General features: G+C 38.6%; 3 protein-coding genes across 4 annotated transcripts in view; 2 read left to right on the top strand and 1 right to left on the bottom strand.

The window, feature by feature from the left end:
* usp40 (ubiquitin specific peptidase 40) overlaps nt 1-5,700 on the top strand; it is a 14,734-nt gene extending 9,034 nt beyond the window's left edge. For both annotated transcript variants that reach the window (XM_008276917.1, XM_008276916.1), the window contains exons 22-31: nt 101-137; nt 253-317; nt 1,783-1,857; nt 1,949-2,176; nt 2,427-2,545; nt 2,652-2,717; nt 2,821-3,031; nt 3,265-3,360; nt 3,439-3,533; nt 3,770-5,700. In XM_008276917.1, the coding sequence (XP_008275139.1) occupies nt 101-137; nt 253-317; nt 1,783-1,857; nt 1,949-2,176; nt 2,427-2,545; nt 2,652-2,717; nt 2,821-3,031; nt 3,265-3,360; nt 3,439-3,533; nt 3,770-3,878 (1,101 nt within the window). In that variant the 3' untranslated portion in view covers nt 3,879-5,700. The remainder of the gene's footprint in view (nt 1-100; nt 138-252; nt 318-1,782; nt 1,858-1,948; nt 2,177-2,426; nt 2,546-2,651; nt 2,718-2,820; nt 3,032-3,264; nt 3,361-3,438; nt 3,534-3,769) is intronic.
* Nucleotides 5,701-7,865: 2,165 nt separating this feature from the next.
* fabp7a (fatty acid binding protein 7, brain, a) lies at nt 7,866-9,275 on the top strand. Its single transcript, XM_008276914.1, has 4 exons — nt 7,866-8,014; nt 8,232-8,404; nt 8,485-8,586; nt 8,942-9,275. Exons 1-4 carry the CDS (start codon nt 7,942-7,944, stop codon nt 8,990-8,992), a joined length of 399 nt encoding a protein of 132 aa, XP_008275136.1. The 5' UTR covers nt 7,866-7,941; the 3' UTR covers nt 8,993-9,275.
* Nucleotides 9,276-11,612: 2,337 nt separating this feature from the next.
* LOC103353796 (axoneme-associated protein mst101(2)) overlaps nt 11,613-20,976 on the bottom strand; it is a 35,746-nt gene continuing 26,382 nt past the window's right edge. Inside the window, exons 49-73 of the mRNA XM_008276942.1 lie at nt 20,752-20,802; nt 20,593-20,637; nt 20,241-20,288; nt 20,082-20,150; nt 19,931-19,978; nt 19,795-19,836; nt 19,632-19,700; nt 19,448-19,495; nt 19,258-19,302; nt 19,081-19,125; nt 18,743-18,790; nt 18,465-18,509; nt 18,240-18,272; nt 18,103-18,150; nt 17,804-17,866; nt 17,593-17,637; nt 17,444-17,485; nt 16,742-16,789; nt 16,473-16,514; nt 14,847-14,894; nt 14,351-14,386; nt 14,226-14,267; nt 14,087-14,131; nt 13,977-14,012; nt 11,613-13,857 (exon numbers count right to left, since the gene is read on the bottom strand). Of these exons, the coding sequence (XP_008275164.1) occupies nt 13,772-13,857; nt 13,977-14,012; nt 14,087-14,131; nt 14,226-14,267; nt 14,351-14,386; nt 14,847-14,894; nt 16,473-16,514; nt 16,742-16,789; nt 17,444-17,485; nt 17,593-17,637; nt 17,804-17,866; nt 18,103-18,150; nt 18,240-18,272; nt 18,465-18,509; nt 18,743-18,790; nt 19,081-19,125; nt 19,258-19,302; nt 19,448-19,495; nt 19,632-19,700; nt 19,795-19,836; nt 19,931-19,978; nt 20,082-20,150; nt 20,241-20,288; nt 20,593-20,637; nt 20,752-20,802 (1,217 nt within the window). The 3' untranslated portion in view covers nt 11,613-13,771. The remainder of the gene's footprint in view (nt 13,858-13,976; nt 14,013-14,086; nt 14,132-14,225; nt 14,268-14,350; nt 14,387-14,846; nt 14,895-16,472; nt 16,515-16,741; nt 16,790-17,443; nt 17,486-17,592; nt 17,638-17,803; nt 17,867-18,102; nt 18,151-18,239; nt 18,273-18,464; nt 18,510-18,742; nt 18,791-19,080; nt 19,126-19,257; nt 19,303-19,447; nt 19,496-19,631; nt 19,701-19,794; nt 19,837-19,930; nt 19,979-20,081; nt 20,151-20,240; nt 20,289-20,592; nt 20,638-20,751; nt 20,803-20,976) is intronic.

Raw genomic sequence — 20,976 nt, 5'->3', positions numbered from 1 at the left:
AAAATGCTTATCTCTTTCTTTTGTAAAACATTCACACTATGCCTACATTACATGCATGTCACACATTTAAGAATTACTATTTCTGTGTTGCTTTTTACAGTGTCTTAAAGCAATGCTGGATGCTGTTGGACTGGATGGTAAGACTGCATGTACTGTAGTGTTGCTGTTTACCGAGATGATCTCTGCTTTCATAGGAGTTATACTTCGGTGCAGCGTTTTGGATGTTAATGCCATAGCATTCTGTGTTTACAGGCACGTGTTGGCACTTGAGGAGGCTTGACTGGTGTGAGGAGGTTGGAGAGCCGCTTATGGAGGAGGTTAGTGTCTGACAGTTGTAAACAATATGTCATGCTTAATTCAAACAGCTCCTTTTACCCTGTGTATCCGGGGAATTTTTCCTCACATTGTTTAGCACCATACAAAATGTATATTAGAAAAAATGTCTGCCAAAATGCTAAACTCTGAATGAAAGTACTTAAAATTAAGCAGTTGTACAGAAAAAAATGAAAGCGGACTTAAAAATGTTGGACTACAACTAGTTTTGCAGAGCAAGACCACAGCTGCACCTCATCATCATTCTGCTGTAAGGGAAAGACGGCTTTTTTGTGTTTCTTTAAACCAATCACAATCATATTGGGCAGAGAGATGCAGCAGCATGTCCCTCCCTTCAAAATAGTGATGGGGGAATTGTTTCTTGTAGTAGAAAATGGCATTATGAAAATGGTGACATGTAATCTGCAATCTACTTTTGCTGAGCCTGGCTACGCTGCAACTAGCAATGGTTCTGTTGTTGATCAGTCTGCAGTTCTTTTTCTCAGTTATTCAATTAATCGTGTGACCTATGAAATGTCAGAGAAGATGTTTGTTGCAAATACTCACAACCAACTAAGCAAGTTTGGATGAATTAAACAATGAATCTGTTATCAGAATAGCTGCATATATAGAGACGAGTGACAAGTTAAACGGAAAAGCCTGAATGCATCACCCCCTAGAGTGAGGATGTCCAATGGCTCTATTATGCTGTGGGGGGTTTAGGGTCACTTCCAGGATGACAATATATAGGTGGTCACGTAATGGTCTGATGAGATGAAAATGATGGGAGTTTTACACTCTGACCTTCACAGTCACCAGATCTGAACCCAGTTAAACACCTTGTGGACTGACGTGTTAGACAGAGCTCTGCGCCCCTATTATCAAAACACCAAATGAGGGAAAACCTTTTGGAATAATATTGTTCCATTGCTAAAATAAAGCTTCAAGAGACGTGTAGAATGAATGTCAAGGGGCATCAGAGCTGTTATTTGCTGTTTTTTGTTGTTGTTGTTGTTTGTTTTTTTTAGTAGACATTTTAATCTTTGAAATCTTAATGCCTTTTGGCTGTTGTGTTTTTACTTGTTTTTATGGGTTTTAACTCCAGTTATAGGACTTTGAGATTGTTTATTACAATGTAAAGTGTTTTTCCAAATAAAATCTATTGTTATTATTATTATTATTATTATTATTATTATTATTATTCATATTCCTACTATTATTATTGTTGTTATGGTGACACGTGGTGGAGCAACACTTTGACAATTTATGTATTTTTTTTCTTTCTTTAATTAGTCACCTGCCTGTAGTTGATCTTCTTTTTGGGGAGTGACTGACTAATTATTTATTTCACTAATTGTTGTCTGTTGTTCTGTCATACTTTGTGCTTGGCAGATGTTACCCACATGTATTCCCACATCATGTACTCCTCATACCTTTGCAGCCATTTTAACACAAGCCTTTTATTCTCAGGATGCTTCTCTGTCAGAGCTGAAGATCAGCAACGGGGAGACGTTAGTTGTCACAGAAGGACATTTGCCTCCGAAGGTACTTGAATGCTTTGAGTTTGTGGGTAGATTCATGATGTATTGTAGCTTTATGGCTTCTTGCTTTAGCTTCTGTTGTCTTTTCCTGTCAGGGTTTTCTCAAGATGTCTGTATGGCTATATCGGGATCTGAAAAACGTGGTATCAGATTTCAATCACACTGACAACGGCCCCGCTGAGGAGCAGATGCTGGAGGTTGTGACTGCAGGTGAAACACACGGTCGGTCACCTCCTCTCTGTGGCGGACACACAGCAGAGCTGAGGAGTGTGGGGCAGGTAGAGATATCAGACGAGGCCACTCTGGAGGATCTCAAAACTCAGGTAGATGTTTAGGTCAAGTCTGTATTCAAGTTGTTTGGGAATCCTTAAAAAACAAAACATTGTAGAGACTTCAGTCTTTTTTACTAACTGATCAGTTTTCATTGTAATTCCATTTAAATCAGCCGCAACTAAATGCATGACAAGGAAACAGTTTCTGTCCTTTATATTGGAGTTGAATTTATGCCATTAAAAGTGTGTCTGCATTTGTGATTTGCTCTCCATCTGATGTTTGGAGATACTCTCCTTTCAGGTGTTGACGCTGCCGGCCCTGCAGGATGTGTGTGTGCCAACCACTGGGTTCATGCGTGTGTGGCAGCTGGAGGGACGGAGGCTGGCCCGCATCCTCAGAGGACTACAAGTAACACTCAGGTCTGAACACTTGTTATGTTACATGTTACTGCACCAGATTATCAACATCAGTGACAGATGCAGAACGTTGCTCGTCCACATGACTTATTTGCTTTGTTTTTCTCAGGAAGTTGAAGCTGACCAGTGGTTCAGATATTTGTGTGCAGCAGCTACTGAAAGAGGAAGATCTTGGGTAACATTTATTATGTTAAATTTTGTGCTTTTACTTGCTTTTTATAATACTTCAATTCCATGTTTCCACATATCTCTGACTTTAATCTCTTCTTGTTCACAAGGCTGAAGGAAGTGCTGCTGAACATTAAGATGGGCGTGCCGGGGGAGAGGTGTTACTACCCTCCAGAGGAGATGGTTTGGGACGCATCCCATGATTCCTCTCCTCGCTCTCTACGCACCTGTCTGGCTGCACACTACGGCCTCTCTCCTGACGCTCTGCTGTTGGCTAAACACCAGCCAGACAAACACATCTGGGAAGAAATCTCCAACTGGGTAAGATTTTAGAGAAGAATTTCTTCTGTGATTGCACTTTCATTCTCTTGCTCAGTAGACAGATGAAATAGTAAAGAGAACCTAAGAGCAAACATTAGAGAGTAATGTAAACTCCATACATGTAGTTTATTGCATAATAGGGTAGGTGACCTTGTCCCTAAGTCTTTGCATTCTCATATGTTTTACGTATTTGTTGCCATGCTTTTAGTGAATAACACGTCTTTCACTGTCAGACGCAGCAGGTTTCCAAAAAGAAGAAGAAGAAAAAGGCAGATTCGCTACTGGGAGCACCATTCCACCTCAAAGATGGCGACACAATCGGCATCAAGGTATTAATAAAACTCTGTTTAGGAAACTCTTTTGCTTTTGTGTCAGACATCCTGAATCTGTTCTTTATGTTGTTTCAGAACCTTCTGATTGACAACAACAGGGGCTTCATCACTCTGGAGGATGAGCAGGGCCAACAGAGGCTCAGGGAGCAGGCAGAGCAGCGCAGGAAAGGGTGGGGACCTGCATGCAGCCGCAGGGAAAACCATCGTTACTGTCTGATAAGTTTATGGCCTCACAGATGTTACTGCTCAAATCAGCTGCAGAGAGAAAAAAAATCAAGCATTTTCACAGCATATATTTGGTCATAATGGTGCAACTGTGACTCCAAACAAACTGTGTACACTCATTATGTTTATAATTTATGTTTATCCCCTGTGGTGATGTTTTTGTACTCTTGCTTGTTTTCAGAGGGCAGGCTGCAGCCTCTGATGTTTCTGGACCACAGAAGAAGACTGAACAAGCCAAATCCAGGAAACCAGAGGTGGCATTGTCAATCAATGTTGGGGTATTCAGATAGCACCATTCTTCCATATGTGCATGGAAAAGTCAGGACTACTTACAGCGCTACATGCACACACACACACACACACACACACACACACACACACTGAGATGCCACATTGCGGTTAGGACAATCCAACGGAAGTCAGTCTTGTGCCATTTTTTTTCTAGCGCTGTTTGCATTCTGTCATTCTCCACAAATCTGTTGAATCGGACTAAAATCCAAGTCTAAATTCATTTCTGATACTCATCTTTCTGAAGAGAAAGAATTTCATTGTCGGCACTTTAATTTGCTGTTTTTTTAACAACTGACTAAAATCTGCATTTTCATGCAGTTTAATTCATGTTTGTCTTGCTTCATCTCTCTACAAGCTTTCAAAGTTGCAACAACCACACACGATCTCTATCTGGTGAAATTGCTGTGTTTTTTTTTAATTTTCTGAGGGAAAACATTAAGACGGCGTCAACTTCAGGAAAACATTTTTTTGCTGCATGGAACAGTACTTCTGTGATATTATATTGTAAGTTGGCCAGAAAACAGTTTCTACTTTGAGTGTGTTTTTTTTTTTTTTGCTATTATAGGCAGTTAGTTATTGTTCTGACAGTTGTGCTAACTGGAGTTTCTATGAACTATCCGGCAGTTGGGGTGGACATTTATACTGTAGCCAACAGCCAATGGCTTTTAAATTCTGTCTTTCCTCTAAAATAAGCCACTGAAGGAGGGAATTGCCTTCACCAAGTCCTGATAGTCTTTATAAGGTAACTGGTTGCAGACTAAGTGACTCAGTTTTATAATAAAACTCCTTCTGCAACATGGACAACAATATTTCTCCCTATTGAAGGGTTTGTTTTAGGTCAATAATAAAGAGAGGAGAGACAGGCCTTAATGTGGAGAAGCCTCAGCGCTGCTCTGTGCTCCCTACCTCACTCTCTACCTCTCTCATGCTACCTCTTCTGCCCTGTTTTTTCTTTTTCTTTTTTTTTAAACCCACAGTTCTTACTGTTGTTCATAATTTTATATTCCTAACCCTTGATCGATTACAGTAAAGCACAGTTAAAGTACTAAGACAATAACAGTTTAATGTTTAAGCTCTGTGCGCTTACCATTGGGAGTGACAGGATGCATCAACTTGATTACAGTGGGTAAATAAATAGCTTAGTCGTCCTTTATTGGGCATTTCCAGCCTTTGGAGCTGAAAATTAAAGTGAAAATTTTCTTTGAGCCTAATTTTTCATTTCACACTCAAATTCATTATGTTGAGCAGAAACATAATTGTGATAAATCAGTGTTTTAAGATGCCGGATAAATTTGCAGTTCTCTTCTGCTTCAGAAATATTCTGTAAACACACTCCTTGATTATGTGAAAGTAAAGATCCCTGAAATTTTATTGTGGAACATTTTATTTTTTTCAGTTGCATGCACTATACTGTATGTGAACTTCAGGGAATTAAAAAAAAAAAGATTATTTAGATAATTTATTTGAAGAAAAAATAATTACCATATATGATGTGATGGTTTTTTGGGAAATTTGCTTTAATTATTAAAGGTTTTCTAAGCTGCTTCATACATTAATCTGGCCTGGAACGGTGCCAAGTAGAACTTAAATCTATTTGTCTGAAGCAAACGCATAAAACTCTTTGACAGTATACTCAACAATAGAGGGATTTCATTTTGTATCATACAGTATCAAATGCTAGTGTTAATGATTACATCTTTGGTGTTATTGATAAGGACTGATCTGCTGTATTGTAACAGTGGACATCTGTTTGTATCCATGTCAGATTGTATTTGCACAAAGTATTTTATGAACAATAAAGGTATACAGTAGGAAATGTCAGCCATGTTCATCTCGCCTAAATACAATCACTGCTTTTTTTCCTTTTTATTCTGCTTTACGACAGATTCTCATGACTTTCTGTGAATGTCGGTCCAGACTGAAATATCTCAACAGCAGTTATAACTGACAGTGACATTTGGCAGAGATACTGAAGGTCCACAGAGGATTAAATCCTAAAGACTCTGGTGATCCCCGGAGCTTCACCCTAGTGCTACCAGCATGTTCTTACTGTGTCTACCTGTGGACTGGTGCAACATTTTGCACATCCATTCATGGTTTTCAGAGGATCTGTCCAGGTAAATTTGGGTACCATTGTGGCGTTGCTCTATTGCCAGATGAGGTGGACATTTCTGAGTTGCGTGAAATGTCTCAGTAGCGAGTGGATTGATTTGTCATGAAGTTTAACACGTTGTTGTCCTCTTAGAGGGAGTTCTGAGGATCCCTTACTTTGTAGTGCTACCACCAGGTCCTGCAAATGAGATCAACCCAAACTGTAGTTTATGTAGTAGCTTAGCATTAATTAGCAGATATTAGCATGTTAGTATGCTAAGCTAAGAGCATAAACACGCTGGCATTGTCATGTGAGCATGTAAGATTTTGCACAGCCTTACCAAACTACTAGTTTCACTGCAGTTTGTTGCTCCAAATTTGGTGCAACAAATTGTCTCTGTTTGCACGTGACTTAAACTGGAACAGCACTTTTTATTCTGTCAGGAACTAAAATGTGACTTTTTACAGTGATCTAATTAAAATGTAGCTGGTAACACCATCAAAAGGTGCCAGAATACCACTTTCTATGGCACACTAATTAAAAACAGATTTTAACTCTGTCAAAAAACGTGTGTATAAAAAGCAATGTTTTTATGCTGCTGTATTTCCAAGGGCAGCTCAGCAGCTGCCAAAATGCCACTTTTGATGGCACTCTAATCAAAATCAAAAAAGAAAAGCACAAAAAACAAACCACAGCTTTTCTGGCGCTCTAATTAAGATGCCACGTTTTCCTTCTTCTGAACTCAAAACTGATACTAAAATGCTGCTTTTTATGCAGCTCTTGTGACTTTAACGTTCCAGGGTGCAATAAACACCTTGCTGACACTTTTACAGTGTTTGATTTTATTTAATTAAAATAGTGTCAGGGGCTGCAAGGTGGCGCAGTTGGTAGCACTGTTGCCTCGCAGCAAGAAGGTTGCCGGTTCGCGTCCCGGTGGGGGCGCCGGAATCTTTCTGCGTGGAGTCTCCATGTTCTCCCCGTGCAGCGTGGGTTCTCTCCGGGTTCTCCGGCTTCCTCCCACACAGTCCAAAAACATGTTGAGGTTAATTGGTGATTCTAAATTGTCCGTAGGTGTGAATGTGAGTGTGCTTGGTTGTCTGTCTCTAAGTGTAGCCCTGTGATAGACTGGTTACCTGTCCAGGGTGTCCTCTGCCTTCGCCCTAAGTCAGCTGGGATAGACTTCAGCCCCCCCGCGACCCTAGTGAGGATTAAGCGGTGTACAGAAAATGGATAGTGTCAAAAATGCCAACAAAAAGCAGCTTTTTATGGCTTCCAATCAAAATGCCTTTTTGCTGCTTTTTACACCATGTTAGTCAAAAGCCCCTTTTTTACATGACAAAAAACTCTAATAGTAAAATGCCACTTTTCATGGTGCTATAATTATTTTTTTTCTCCTTTATCCACCATCAAAACCTCCTAAAGCGCTGGTTTTTAAACAGCTCTGGTGACTTACAATAAAATGCTGCCTTTTATGACAGTTCTTTAATGACTACAGCATTTTTAATAAACGCTTTTTAATATTCCAAGTTGTAAAACAAGCGGCTTCCTGACAGATTTACAATGTTATTGTTTGTTTGATTTATTTTAAAGGCTGTTTGAGATGATTTATGGCCCTTCTGACCTTCCATACTCATCACACGCGTCCAGGTGGACAGAATGATAATAAAAGTGATCAGATATGATTCCTGTATTGCTCATTGAAGTTGATCATTACTGTAATTATATACCCCCGTGTGTATTTAATACACAGATAATTCAGTAATAACAGCACATTTTGCGACGACCAATCACAGCTCACAAACCGTCTGGATCATCCAATCAGCTTTACGCGCTGCGGCTTAAGGCCCCGCCCCCCGCCACAGTATTAACTTGACATGCGCACACGCCGCACCGACCGCAGGATTTACTGCACAGAGAGCAGAGACTGTGTGACAGTTTGACGCTGAACTGGACTAATAACATCTGCAAAAATGGTTGATGCTTTCTGCGCAACATGGAAACTGATCGACAGCCAGCACTTTGATGATTATATGAAGGCACTTGGTAAGCAACAGACATTTTATGTCCCCTTTGAGACACTTGTTGTACAGTTAATGACATAGTGGCTGCATAATTTGTATTATTATTATTTTGGGGGGGCTCAAATGCTTTAACTTAAACTTCAGAAAAGAAGAGCATAAAATGTTGTTATATGCTTGATTTGCATATTGCATTACTGAAGGTAGAACTTTTTCTTTTCTTTTTTCTTTTTTTTGAACAGGTGTTGGTTTTGCCACAAGACAAGTGGGCAATGTCACCAAGCCAACAGTAGTGATTAGCAAAGATGGAGACAAAGTGGTGGTGAAAACCCTGAGCACCTTCAGGAACACTGAGATCTCCTCCAAACTGGGAGAGGAGTTTGATGAGACCACTCCTGACGACCGTCATGTCAAAGTAAGCAGAGTAAAAGTCATAAAGGTTTAATCCTGTAAGATGCTCTGTGGTGCTAAATAAGACCTTGACTCTGCCTGCAGTCCACTTTCACCATGGAAGGAGACAAGCTCGTGCAAGTACAGAAGTGGGACGGCAAAGAGACCAGATTCGTCAGAGAAATCAAGGATGGGAAGATGGTGATGGTGAGAGCATCTGCTGTGTTGTGTTTGTCATGTTAATGCACTATGTAAAGCACAAGTTGCCTTTGTGTAGGACATTTGCAATACAAATAAACTGGCTTTGCCTCGTCATTGTGGTTACATTTACCAGTTTATGATACCATTTGATCTGCAAGTAACATTTCAGGCAGCTTATGCGAGGTATTTTGAGTCATCCAGTTCTTGAAGGCTGTTCAAATAAACCTGCCTCGCCTTGCCTTTGCAGTTGTGCAATATCTAATATTATATGACTGACTGAAGAAAACTTTACATTTGCAACAGCTAAATGCCAGCTGCCATGTAATTATAACACATTGCATTTTTTTCTCTCTGCCTCCAGACGTTAACCTTTGAGGGAGTCCAGGCGGTTCGCACATACGAGAAAGCCTAACCTCACCATCCACCTGAAAGAGCAAATCATCCCAGCACTGCCAATGATCAGCAAGGTGTTCTTTTTTTTTTTTTTTTTTTTTAAAGAAGAAACTTTTGTTTTTACTGCAGTGCTACTCGCAGTGATTTACACTTGATTTGTTGTAACACGAGATAAATATTTTGGGTACTCTTTTGTAAGCTCTTTTGTAAGTAACTCAGATGGTGAAGGGCCTGAAGTGTTTTCATTCTGTGTGTCACATGTGGGAAAAAAAAAGGGAAAATAAACGGCTGAACTAAACCTCTCCAGTGTCTCAGATATTTCAGTTGGTCTTTTTAAAGTCCACAAGTACCACTTTATCCCAACAGAGAACTCACTTTCTTTCTCTCCAACTTTGAATGCGGTCCCACATTTCTATTCAGATATGTCAGCCTTAATCGTGGGAACAGTACAGTCCCTGTGATGGGTCAGTTCCAGGTGACAGCTGCAGGGTGACGGTGCAGACCAGAGCCGACCGTGCAGCAGCAACAGCCAGTGTGACCATTGAACTCGGCGTCCTGTAGTAACCCCCAGATGGTCCGAGATGATGAGGGGAGGTGGGGGCAGTGATGTCACTCGCCTCGGGATAATCCGGTTTAAGTTGTGATGTCATTACGTAGAGGCATCATTCGATGGTGTGCGGACCAACCGTGACTGAACGCTGCCGCTGACATGACAGGCAGGTGATGGGGAGGGAGGACACCGTTCGTAGCAGTCGGTTAGTAGTTCAAAGCCTATATATAGAGTCTGTTAATAAACCTTTGCCCAACTGTTTAATCCAAACAAGAGGTGGATTCCCCTCATCTGTCCTCCGTCTTTCCCACACCACAAGAAGCCAAATCCTCCCAGTCCTGCCCCGTGCACTGTGTCCAGCCTACTGAACACTGTGACTACAAGTGGCCATTCTTCTCATCTCTGCACACACACTGCCAAGTTTTTTGTCCATCACTGAATAGCCTTGTGACACAAAGAAACTGTGCTAACTGGAGTGGAACTTATTTGGCATTTACCAGCTGAATTAATTTAAATGAAAATCTGTCTTTATGCTCCAGTTATAGGAAACTAAAAAGCTACCTCTGCTCTCACAAAATCATTTGCCTAAGTATTTAAGCTGTGCATATTCTGTATTTTCTCAGCGGTGCAGCCTCTAAGAAGGAAAGAAAAGGGAACTTATCGCTTTCCGTGTTCAGGAGACAATGAGAGAAAATAGTTGAGTGTAGCTTCTTCTGTCCGTGGTGGTTGCAGGATTCTTCCCAGGAGAGCAGCAGGAGTTTCCTCTTTGTGTGTAATCCGTGTCAGTGGTGTAAACTGACCTGTAGTAACCCCTCTCTGACCTCATTTAAGAATACCGTGTGCAGACCTGCCCATTTACTGTCTCTGCTCTTTCATTTAATTGTCCAGCTTCTTCTGTCTTTCACTGAAACATGTATTGTGGCTACAGCTACCCTTAAAAAAGTTACGGTTATGTTCCTGGTAGTTTCTGAAAATTTGTGAGGTTGGACCATCTGAACCCCAAAACCTGACCGCAAATTTTTAAAGCATGTTATCTTAAAAAAAAATAAAAATAAATCACCATGATGCCATTTATCAGACTGAAAAAACTAGAGAGAATGACCAGATTTTCAATTTGACATCAGTGCAAAACTTGTGATATTTTACCAAAATCATTTTATTTTACGTGTAATTTTTTTTAAACCAAAGATAAAGCACTATCACTCACAAGAATTTAAAAAAAAAAAAAAAAAAAAAATCTGTCTTTCTCTGTGCAAACAGTATAACCATTAATGACTCAGCTGCAGCCAAAAGTGAAGTGACAAAAAAAATTCAAAGACTGTCTGTATGAACTGGACTGAACTGCAGGCTGTGTTTACACAGAGCAGGGAGGAGACAAGCATAGAACAAATACAGGTATTAAACTATCTATCATGTGTAGAGTGAGTGGCCCTTTGTCAGTATTGGTAGCACATGTGGGCAGTTGGAAAACAATTTCACATATAGATTCCAGTTATTTCAACTTTTCTGACACAAATCATTTTAACCTTTTATTACATTATGACACATTAACTGTGTGATGCTGAAGACATTTTTGAGTTCACTTTCTGTCTTCTCTCTCCTGTAGTTTGTGTGTTTTGTCCTCTGCAGGTATCTGTGGAGCTACATGTGTCTGACCTGTAGTTACTGCAGTTACTCACCCACCTCTAAGGTATTTATTGTTCACTTTTGCATTGTTTGCCTGTTTCCTATCCTTTTGTCTCTTACCCTTACCCTCACCCCAGCCAGGTGAGGCAGATGGCTGCCCTCCCTGAGCCTGGTTCTGCTGGAGAACTCGACCCGCTAGTTTTTTTCTCCCTACTGTTGCTAGGTTCTGGTTCAAAGAGAATCCAGCATGAGTAATACTTCAGCAGTTACTTTTCACAACTGAAACTGCAGAACTATTTTCTTCATACCTTTCTTACAATAGCATTAAAATGTGGATTATTTGTTTTTTTGAAGCTCTAAAACCTCCATGCACTTTGCCCTGACTACAAAATATTACAGTTTTCTGGTTTATTGCTACTCCTTGTGTTAGACATGTCGGCACCATTAAAGAAAAGACAAACACTTGCGGTGCTATGTTTTAATGTCATATTGCTACTATTCACAAGCATAATGAGGGTCAGTTAAGGCGAAGTTTCAGTAGTCATATTTCCGGGATAAAACAACCCATTTTATTTAATTATTTACATCAACATTATTTTAATATGAATGATTTGTTTCTTGTATGAAGTCAGCAACACCACTGAGAGACACATGTATCAAAAACCCTGATTCATGTGCTCATAAGTGTGTGTGTGCCACATAAATATTTTGAGAGCATAAACAAAAGCACACACACACACACATCATGCACAGTTCATTCAAAGACAAACATACAGTGCTATAATCAAAAAAACTAAATATTGCACATGTTCACCTGGTAAAAGTGAGTCTTTAGGTACATTTTATATTCGTCTTTTGTTACCATTAATCAAAATGTTTTTTAGCAACATCTCCAATAACTCACATATTTAGGAACACCCACAACCTCATCAACATCTCCATAAAACTCCAGCTGTTACAGTTCAGTTCAGTTCACTGAGAGCTGCAGAGCGTGCATCATTCCTGATAAACAGTGTGTTCCTATTATTTAAACTTTTTAAAAAAAAAGTGGATTTGCACTTGAATAGACTCAGGATTAGTGCCACAAGCTGTAATAACTGTCTCCTATGCAACATATGGAGCAAAATGCAACGAGCCATATGTAGCTGGTACAAGCTGACTAATGTTTAACGTCTGCGATCATCTGCCTGAACATGTGACGTCCTCTGCAGCGAGTGTGACCACATGGTGTGCAGTCAGAGATGTTTCAACGTCAGACTTCTCTACGTTAACACCAATGTTGTTTTTCTATTATTTTTCAGAAATTTTGAATGCATGATTTGGCTGTTTGTGCATGACCAATAACAGTATTCAAAATCTGTCTCGTAGCTCTCACTGTACATCTCAAATACAGAATATTCACAAAACAGAAATCCTGTTTATTCTGCTGCATTTCAGCGCAGTCAATCTGAGATGTTATTTTAAGATATGCATTCATATCATGTTATATATGCCCATAGCATTATAATAGACAATCACTCTCTCGTTTATAAGAACCTGCTTAAAAGGTTTCCAAAATATGTCAAGTTTCTACTTTGTGCACACACATCGACAGCCGGCGACCAACGTCAGCGGCAGCGTGTTTTTGGTCAATCAAGGAATTACAGAATGAATCTGATACTTGATGGTAGAAACGATCAAATGAAAAACACAACTGAACTCAAACCTCATTCTGAGAGTCCAGGCTGGTTATTAGCACCAATATCAAAATGAGGAGCTGGTGCAGGTGTCCAGATGGTTTTAATAAGACTTTAAACATTTCAGGTAGCGTTCCATCAGTAAGTTTGGGAGCTCTCATACACAGTGCATGGTCATTCCTTTTGATGCATAAAAACTACAAAATAAAATTTAAAAACACAGTTGTTCTGTCTTGGAAAATGCCAAGAGGATCCATTTTCATTTGATTCCTTTTGTGTACTAAGGTAGGAAGAAAAAGAGGAAAATCTGTGAGAAAAATGGTTCCTTGAAATAAATTAAATACTCTAACGAGTCATGAGCAACCACGAGGACAAGCAGGGCACCCATCGTATGATGAAGGGAAAAAACAAAAACTATACAAATGACCAAGCATAACAATTTGTGTAAAACCGCTTTTCAAGTAAATGTAGGAGGAACTGCATCCAAGTCCACCTTAGATCAGCAACTTTTTTGTACCCTGTTCACAGTGAATTTAAACCATTGTCATAAAAGCACAGACTTTGTCTTTTACAGACTGATAACAACAATATGTAGTGAGCTGTAAATATATTACAAGGTTTTACAAATGTTGCTTTAAATATCTAAATGAATGATCCACAGAAGTTACAACAGATTGTTCCATTTAAAGTATTCCTATGATGTCCACTGAGCACAGAAAACAAAATAAAAAAAAAAAAAGTAAAGGAATGACACTGGCTGCATGTATTTGGTACGAGAGCTCAACCAATTCTGGAAATAAAATAATGGTCTGTCACAAAAAAATCCCCCATCATCCTCTGCTGTCCAGCTGCAGCTGTGTTTCAGCAGCGCGAGGTGTGACGTGACCTTGTCATTATCAGTAAGTTGACTAAATTGTAAACCTCAGACTGGATTCAGACTGAAGCCTCAAATCTGCAGCGGTGAGAAGGCGTAAAACGGAAACTGCGCCTCGTCTTCGTCCACAAAGAAACACTGGAAGTAGGGCAGCTCTTCTGTGGAGGGCAGTAAAGAACAGTGTGTTCCTGAACTTTCTCTGACTCCACAGACAAGAATGTTTGCAATCTGCATAATGGTGAATATTTCAGCTATCAAGAGGGGAATTTGTACTCACCCTCCATGAGAAAGCTGTCCGATACAGAAGGCTCTGCTGTTAAAAAAGGAACACAGTGTTGGCCATAAAACTATAAAGTATTGCAGTAACTTAATTTACAGCAACATTACCTTTAACTTTATCCTCCTTGGCAGCTTTCTTTACAGCAGCTTTTTCTACAATAACAAACGTAGGCATCAAAAAACTGAGCCAAGCTGCACAGATGTATTTTGAACACTCACAGTTAAAATGCTTCCTAAACACAAGTACCTTTCTTTGCAGGCTCCTGTATCTCTTTAAGAACTCTGTCCTCTGGAAATGACAACAAAACATTAAATTGCACACTTTCAAATATACATATATATATTCTATTCAAAGCTAAACACACACTATACCTTTAGCTTTCTCTTCCTTTTCTACCTTCTTCTCAACTGTTTTTCAAGAACAAAGAACAAAAAACTTGTTTTTGTACATGAATTATTCAAGTGTAAAATACAATAAGAAGTATTGAGAACTACTTGTTCAATTAGGGAGGCAAAAAATACACACTGTGTTTTCTGACTAATTATTTTTTCTTCCTTTAGTCTTTTATAAGGTACAAGTTTAGTTTCTAATAATATGAAACAGAAAATCTTTATATCTGAGAGGCAAACAAACAGCTATTTGTTTGAATTTATGCCTAAAAAATATTGATTGGTTTTCAAAATAGAACTTTTTTTTAATCAACTAACTGACAAATTGTTGTATCTCTGGTTTGATCACATTTACATGCAGCAGATGCTCTTTTTGCAATCTCTGTTTTTTCTTACAGAAACTCTTCCTCCCCCCCTTTTTTTTATTCTATAGATTTTGCATGTTTTATGATATAAATACTCAGAGCTGATTGCATACCTTTCTTTGTTGCAGTGGGTTTGATCTTTTCTTTTAAAACCTGAGGCTCTGTTTCACAAATACGGAGGAAACACAGGTAGGCAGGAAATGTACAACATGCTGTCTATACGATCATGTTTCACTGCCAGCCAAGGAAGCGGAACAATGCAAAGTTTCAAAAACACAGTTTTACTCAGGGGGATTTTTAATGATGTAGGGTAAGTTTGGGGGTTTTTTGTGTATATGCTTTAGTTTAGGAGTGAATAACATCAGCTGATGCAAACTGAGCTTTGCAGACTGTACCTGAGCATGAAAAGACATGCTGAGGTACAGCAAATGAAAACTAGAGCATCGCAATCAAGAAACTTCTTTATACCACTTCCTAATCAGGAAACCCTTTTTTTTAACCCTTTAAAAAAAGTTCACCTTTTTTTCCCAAGTCATATCAATGGTTATCTATATTAAATCAATTGGTAAAAACCCACTTTGCCAATTAACAGGTAAAGCCTGCACACGAGTTTCATACAAATCAGTTAAAAGCAGCTTAACTTCAGACTTGATAGGATATTAGAAAACAACACACCCGTGAATACCAGTGTGTAGCAGCTATGCACATTTAAACGAAACAGAACGGGGCGTCCCTATAGCTCACCTGGTTGAACAGCTGCAGGTCTCTGCCTTTCCTGTCTACCTCTAATGCTCTAAATAAAGGCAAAAGCCCCCCAAGATGCGACAGTCCAGCAGCTAGAATACCAAAACTTATGTAATTATACAAGATTTCTTTCCTCTTTTTTTTGTTGATTTTTAATTGATTTTATACGATGCAAAAATTCTGTAAGATATATAGATATAAGATATTTTTACATTTATTTTTTACTGTAATGTGTTGCCAACTGAATTGGCTGAATTATTACTAAATGCAAGAACTAAACAACAGTCAGTGGCTTTCCCACAACATGGTCCTCGTAATCTGTTGTTAAAACCTGATGCATGATTGATCCATAAAAGCCCTGGGAAATGGTCTGGTGATAATTCACTGAGGTATCCAGGTCATAGTCTATCTAAGAAACCTTTAGGATGAGAAATGAAACATCTTCAACAAACTCACACGTGTACGTTTCAGCATTAATTAATTCACTAGTTATGCCTTATAAACCCTTTTTAAATGGGGCCCTATTAGAAAGTGGTAACAACATTTCAGAGTTGATCTAATAATCAGCATGCGTGTTCTGTAGGACTATAGAAATAACTGTAAATCAATATATTGGTTATCTATTAACCTATTAAAAGATTTACAGAAAGTAGATCAATAAACTTCTGTTGAGTTAATGAGGTCATTCCCTTGCTGACTGTAAAACTGTCTATCATCTTAAGTAATGTGAGGTTTTCTTTACATATTAACTCAGATCATTTGTGGACAGTTTTGCATTCAGCAGGAAGACGCTCTCAGCCTTCAGCAGCAGCAGCAGCAGCAGCAGGTTTAACAGTTATTTTATTTTTTAATAAGCAAAATAACCATTTTCCCTCTGAGTATCCTTCTAACTACAGTTTGCAGTGGCCTTCATGTTGCAACCAGATTACATGGTGTAATCAGATTACCACTGCTGGTTACATGAAGTGCTGCCTGTACTCAAGCACCACAAATACCTTTCCTCACATGGACTGCTTTGGTCTTTTTCCTCAACATGGCTGCGCCATCAGGGACAAAATACAATTGATAAAACACACAGATCCTGTATAAATATTTCTAATGATAATATATTTACCAGATCCTAAAACTCTTCAGATAGCTACACATTACATATCCATGCACTGGGAAATAAAACATGTACCAGTATATTCTCTTGCTTCATAAACTGATCTAAATATCAATAGTGCAAAAAACATAACAGCCGTCATTCTACCGAGCACTGTACCTTTCTTTACTGCAGCAGGTTTGTCCTTCTCTTTAGGAGTCTCCACTTCTGAAACAAGAGCACTGATGTGAGCAACACACAGGACTTCACAGCAGAAGAAACAACGAGCCGATGTTTCAACAAAGTCTCTTGAACTAAAGCGTTGCCGTTCTACAAAAACGTCTCACAGCTTGAAGCAGAGCGTGATGCATCTACAACTAGAAAGCTGTATTTATTTTATTTAAGTGATTTGTGCCATTCTGCAAACAGCCACAGGTCAATTTTACAAATAGTTTTCAGTTTCTTGAAATACAAAATTGACTAATGATGCTATTTTATCTGTGCACAAAGTCAGCCATTGGCATCTACCAGGACAAACCACTTGACCAACATCAGTTTGATGGCTTTGAATGCTTCAGGTTCTGTTTCTTTATCTTTTTTTGACGTGGAATTTGCCAAACTAGAGCAAAGGGCTTTAAGCTGCCCTGCATCCTCCACACAGCTCAACATTTATAACACATTGTTAATGTTTGGTGGATCAAGTTTCCTCGTCATGGAAATCTCAGCTCTTTATTATTGAAGGTAAAAGGTGAACAATTGTCTTCTGTTGATGTCAGATGGTTTTCAATCCAATCAGATGTTTTACAGAACAGTGATGTAGAGTCTGTGCCCAGATCAATGCAGCCACAACTTTTAGCTTTAACAGAAGCACCACTAACGCACCTTTCTTCACACGGACTGGTTTGCTCTTTTTCTTTACCGTGTCTGGACCGTCAGGGAGAAAATGTCGTATAATTACATCAATACAAAGAGCTGTTTTTAGAAATCATTCACAAAACATGGCAATGTGGGATATAAATGTTGTTTTGTACCTTTTTTAACAGCTGGTTTGACTTTTTCCTTTGTTACTTTGGGCTCTGAGATAAATAAGAATGTAGGATGTTTAAGAAAACAGACTGCAGTAGTTCAGGTTATACTGCAGTTGTGTAGTACTACTACAGTACTATGATACACTGGATGATTACAACAATAAAGCTAAGACAGTAGAACATGATCTACAGGCAGATGGCAGTGGCAGACTACCTTTCTTCTTTAGGAGTGATTTGATCTTTTCCTTCTTTGTTTCAGCCTCTTTTTTAGAAGGAGCTAAATCAAATGACAAACAATGTTTTTAACAGCTCGACTGTTTTTAAAAGCCACATTTTCAGAATTAATACACACAGTATGTACAATTTATACCGCACAACATTTAGGAAATCTGTGATTGGTGTTAAAATGGTGATGAAATATAGAATGAAAGGTCTATAAATGTTGTGCATCTCTACATACAGCAGATGTACATGTTGTTTTTGATTTTCTTAAAGTTTTATTTAAATATCTACCTTTCTTTTCATGCACTGGTTTGGGTTTCTCCTTTTCAACCTCTGCTTCTGCATATAAAACAGAATGAAAATGGCTTCAGCTGTTGTGCTAATGATGTTTATCTTTAATAAATAATGATAATTCATGTCTGCGTTACCTTTCTTGGCCAGGACTGGCTTGGCCTCAGGTTCTAATGAGAAAGAAGAAAAATAAGTGGTGCAACGACTGATGTGATTGATAGCTGGTTACATTTTTTCTTTCTTTCTTTTTTTTTTAACAGGAAATTAATTTACTGTTGTGTAGCTTTTCAGACTGTAAAAATACATCTATGGTATATATATATAATATATTATTAGACACTTAAAGTAGAGCAGCTGTGCACCTTTCTTTAAGGCTTTTGCCTTCATCTTTTCTTTCACAACAGCTTCTACATTGAAAAAAAAACAAAAAACAAGAGAAAATATCACAACAGCTCTACCTGAAAAACTACAAGCTCCCAAAAAATAAAATAAAATGACAGCTTTTACAAACACCACATCAATAAAACATAAAATAAGCAAAGTTTGAACACAATGACCAACTCAAACATGACAGAATTCAGTTTTTATATGTCAACAATGATATGACTGCATGATTATGTGCAGTGTACTGAGACTGTACCTTTCTTTGCTACTGCAGGTTTGGCCTTTTCTTTAGGAGCCTCCACTTCTGGAAATAAGAGGACGAAGGTGAGATGTGAGCAATCAACACACAAAACGTCACAGCAGAAGCCACAGTTCGCTTATCTTGCAATTATTGCTGCTTGAGCTCCAGCATTGCTCCTCCAAAATAAAGTTTTCACATCTCCGAGCAGAGCACGATGCATCTACAACTAGAAGCTGGAACCGGTTTTAAGAAGCAGCTGCATGTCAGAATAATTTCCCAGCAGTAATGCAAATAGTGTTTGTACAGCAGTGGTTGCTATAAAATCACTACAGACACGCAGGTCCTCTGTATACCTTTCTTCTTTTTAGCAGGTGTTGGTTTTGCCTTAACAACAGGTGCTAGAATAATAAATGATCCAGTTAAATCTAATGTGCATATATAAAAAGATGAGAAGCCACAAAGAAACAACAGCACTATATATAATATGTGTAAATATAAAAAAGAAACAAGAACTGTGGAACTCTACGAACCTTTCTTGGGAGTCACAGCCTTCTTCTCCTTCACAACTTCAGCTTCTAAAACAAATAATAGCAACAAAAATCAGTGCAGTTTTCTGCAGAAATTTGAAAATGGCAGCAGAGTTATCACAGTTACAGTAGATGTAGTTTATTCCCACATTATGATGCTGTGCAAAAAAATCCAACAGACCCATGTATGTACCTTTTTTTGCTGGTGCTGGTTTGACTTTTTCTTTGGGAGTCACAGGCACTAAGACAGAAAAAAGTGTTGCAAAGTTGTAGTGTATGTTTGTGAAAAGCAGTTGTCACTTTGAGTTATCAATTTGTCCAGTTTTGGTGAAAATAAATTAAATAATAGATTAAAATGTGGAAACAACTGGTTGTACCTTTCTTCAGTGGCACCACTTTGGCCTTTTCCTTTGCTAGAGAGACGTTTTTAGGTGGAACTTCTGCCTCTGTGAAGTATAAAAATGAGATTGACTTTATAAGTATACACATGTTTAAACTGCTTATAGGCACATGGACATAGAAATGTTACTCTCTTCTTACCTTTAACTACTGGTGCTGGTTTTGTCTTGAGTTTTGCAGGTTCTAAATAAAGACATTTTCAGCATTACAGACAACCAGACACATAGAATCTATCAAGCTACATATAGTTAGATTTTAAATCGTATTTGTGGCCTACTTGTCTTTGCAGAGACTGCTTTGACTTTCTGTTTTGGTGCCTTGGTCACTGTGAGAAAAACAGAACATGAAGTATCAGGATTTGTACAGTTCACCTCTAAGGTACATGAGAATCTGAAATCAATGACAGATATGAAATAAAAGAGAATCACCTTTCTTCATAGGCACTATTTTGACCCTCTCTTTTGCCAGAGTGGCATTTTTAGGAGCGCCTTCTCGTTCTGTCAGCAGAAAGTTGAGAGTGACATATTCATACAGGACTTTATTTAATTAGTTTTTAAATGTTATTCTAGGACATGTACGAGTCCTACCTTTGGTTATGATGACTGGTTTGGCCTTTTCTTTAGGAGTCTCCACTTCTGTAAAAGAAAACTATGGTGAGACGTGAGCTATCTACACACAGAACTTTCCAAAGTAAGCCCCAAAAAGCTCATGTTCCAGTAACGCTTCCTGATGGTTGAACTGCAGCGTTCTTCACACAACTTGAAGCAGAGCACGATTCATCTACAGCTATGAAGCTCGAACCAGTTTTCAAAAGCAGCTACATGCCAGTAGGATGTTTAGATGGACAAGCTGCATGAATAGTGTTTCTACAGCAGATGTAATTTATTAGAAGAACTACGTTTTAACTAAACACTACAGACACACAGGTCCTCTGTATACCTTTCTTCTTTTTAGCAGGTGTTGGTGTTGCCTTAACAACAGGTGCTAGAATAATAAATGATCTGATTAACTCTAATGTACAGTAAAGCATAAGGGGGTAAACCAGGAAGAAATAACTGTATTATATATAATATGGCCAAAAATAAAGGCGAGACAAACCTTTCTTGGGAGTCACTGGCTCAGCCTTCTTCTCCTTGACAACTTCAGCTTCTGAAACAAATAATAGCAACAAAAATCAGTGCATTTACCTGCAGAGGTTTGCAAATGAAAACAGTGTGATTGTTAATATTACAGTTACAACTGATGCAGTTCATTGTCACACTATGATGCTGAGTAAGATCTGCAAACAGAGTCAGTAGATGTTTAGATGGAAAATTAGTTGAA

This window comes from Stegastes partitus, unplaced genomic scaffold, assembly GCF_000690725.1.
Source record: "Stegastes partitus isolate 25-593 unplaced genomic scaffold, Stegastes_partitus-1.0.2 Scaffold83, whole genome shotgun sequence".
In the NCBI taxonomy this organism is placed as follows: domain Eukaryota; kingdom Metazoa; phylum Chordata; class Actinopteri; family Pomacentridae; genus Stegastes; species Stegastes partitus.
Note: the sequence above shows the minus strand (reverse complement) of the source record. Positions and strands in the feature narration are given on the sequence as shown.

Excerpts from the sequence above, each read along its gene's own strand:
- fabp7a (XM_008276914.1), top strand. The coding sequence starts at position 7,942 with ATGGTTGATGCTTTCTGCGCAACATGGAAACTGATCGACAGCCAGCAC. Across the intron at positions 8,405-8,484 it reads CTGACGACCGTCATGTCAAA|TCCACTTTCACCATGGAAGG; the intron begins GTAAGCAGAGTA and ends CTCTGCCTGCAG. Across the intron at positions 8,587-8,941 it reads AGGATGGGAAGATGGTGATG|ACGTTAACCTTTGAGGGAGT; the intron begins GTGAGAGCATCT and ends CTCTGCCTCCAG.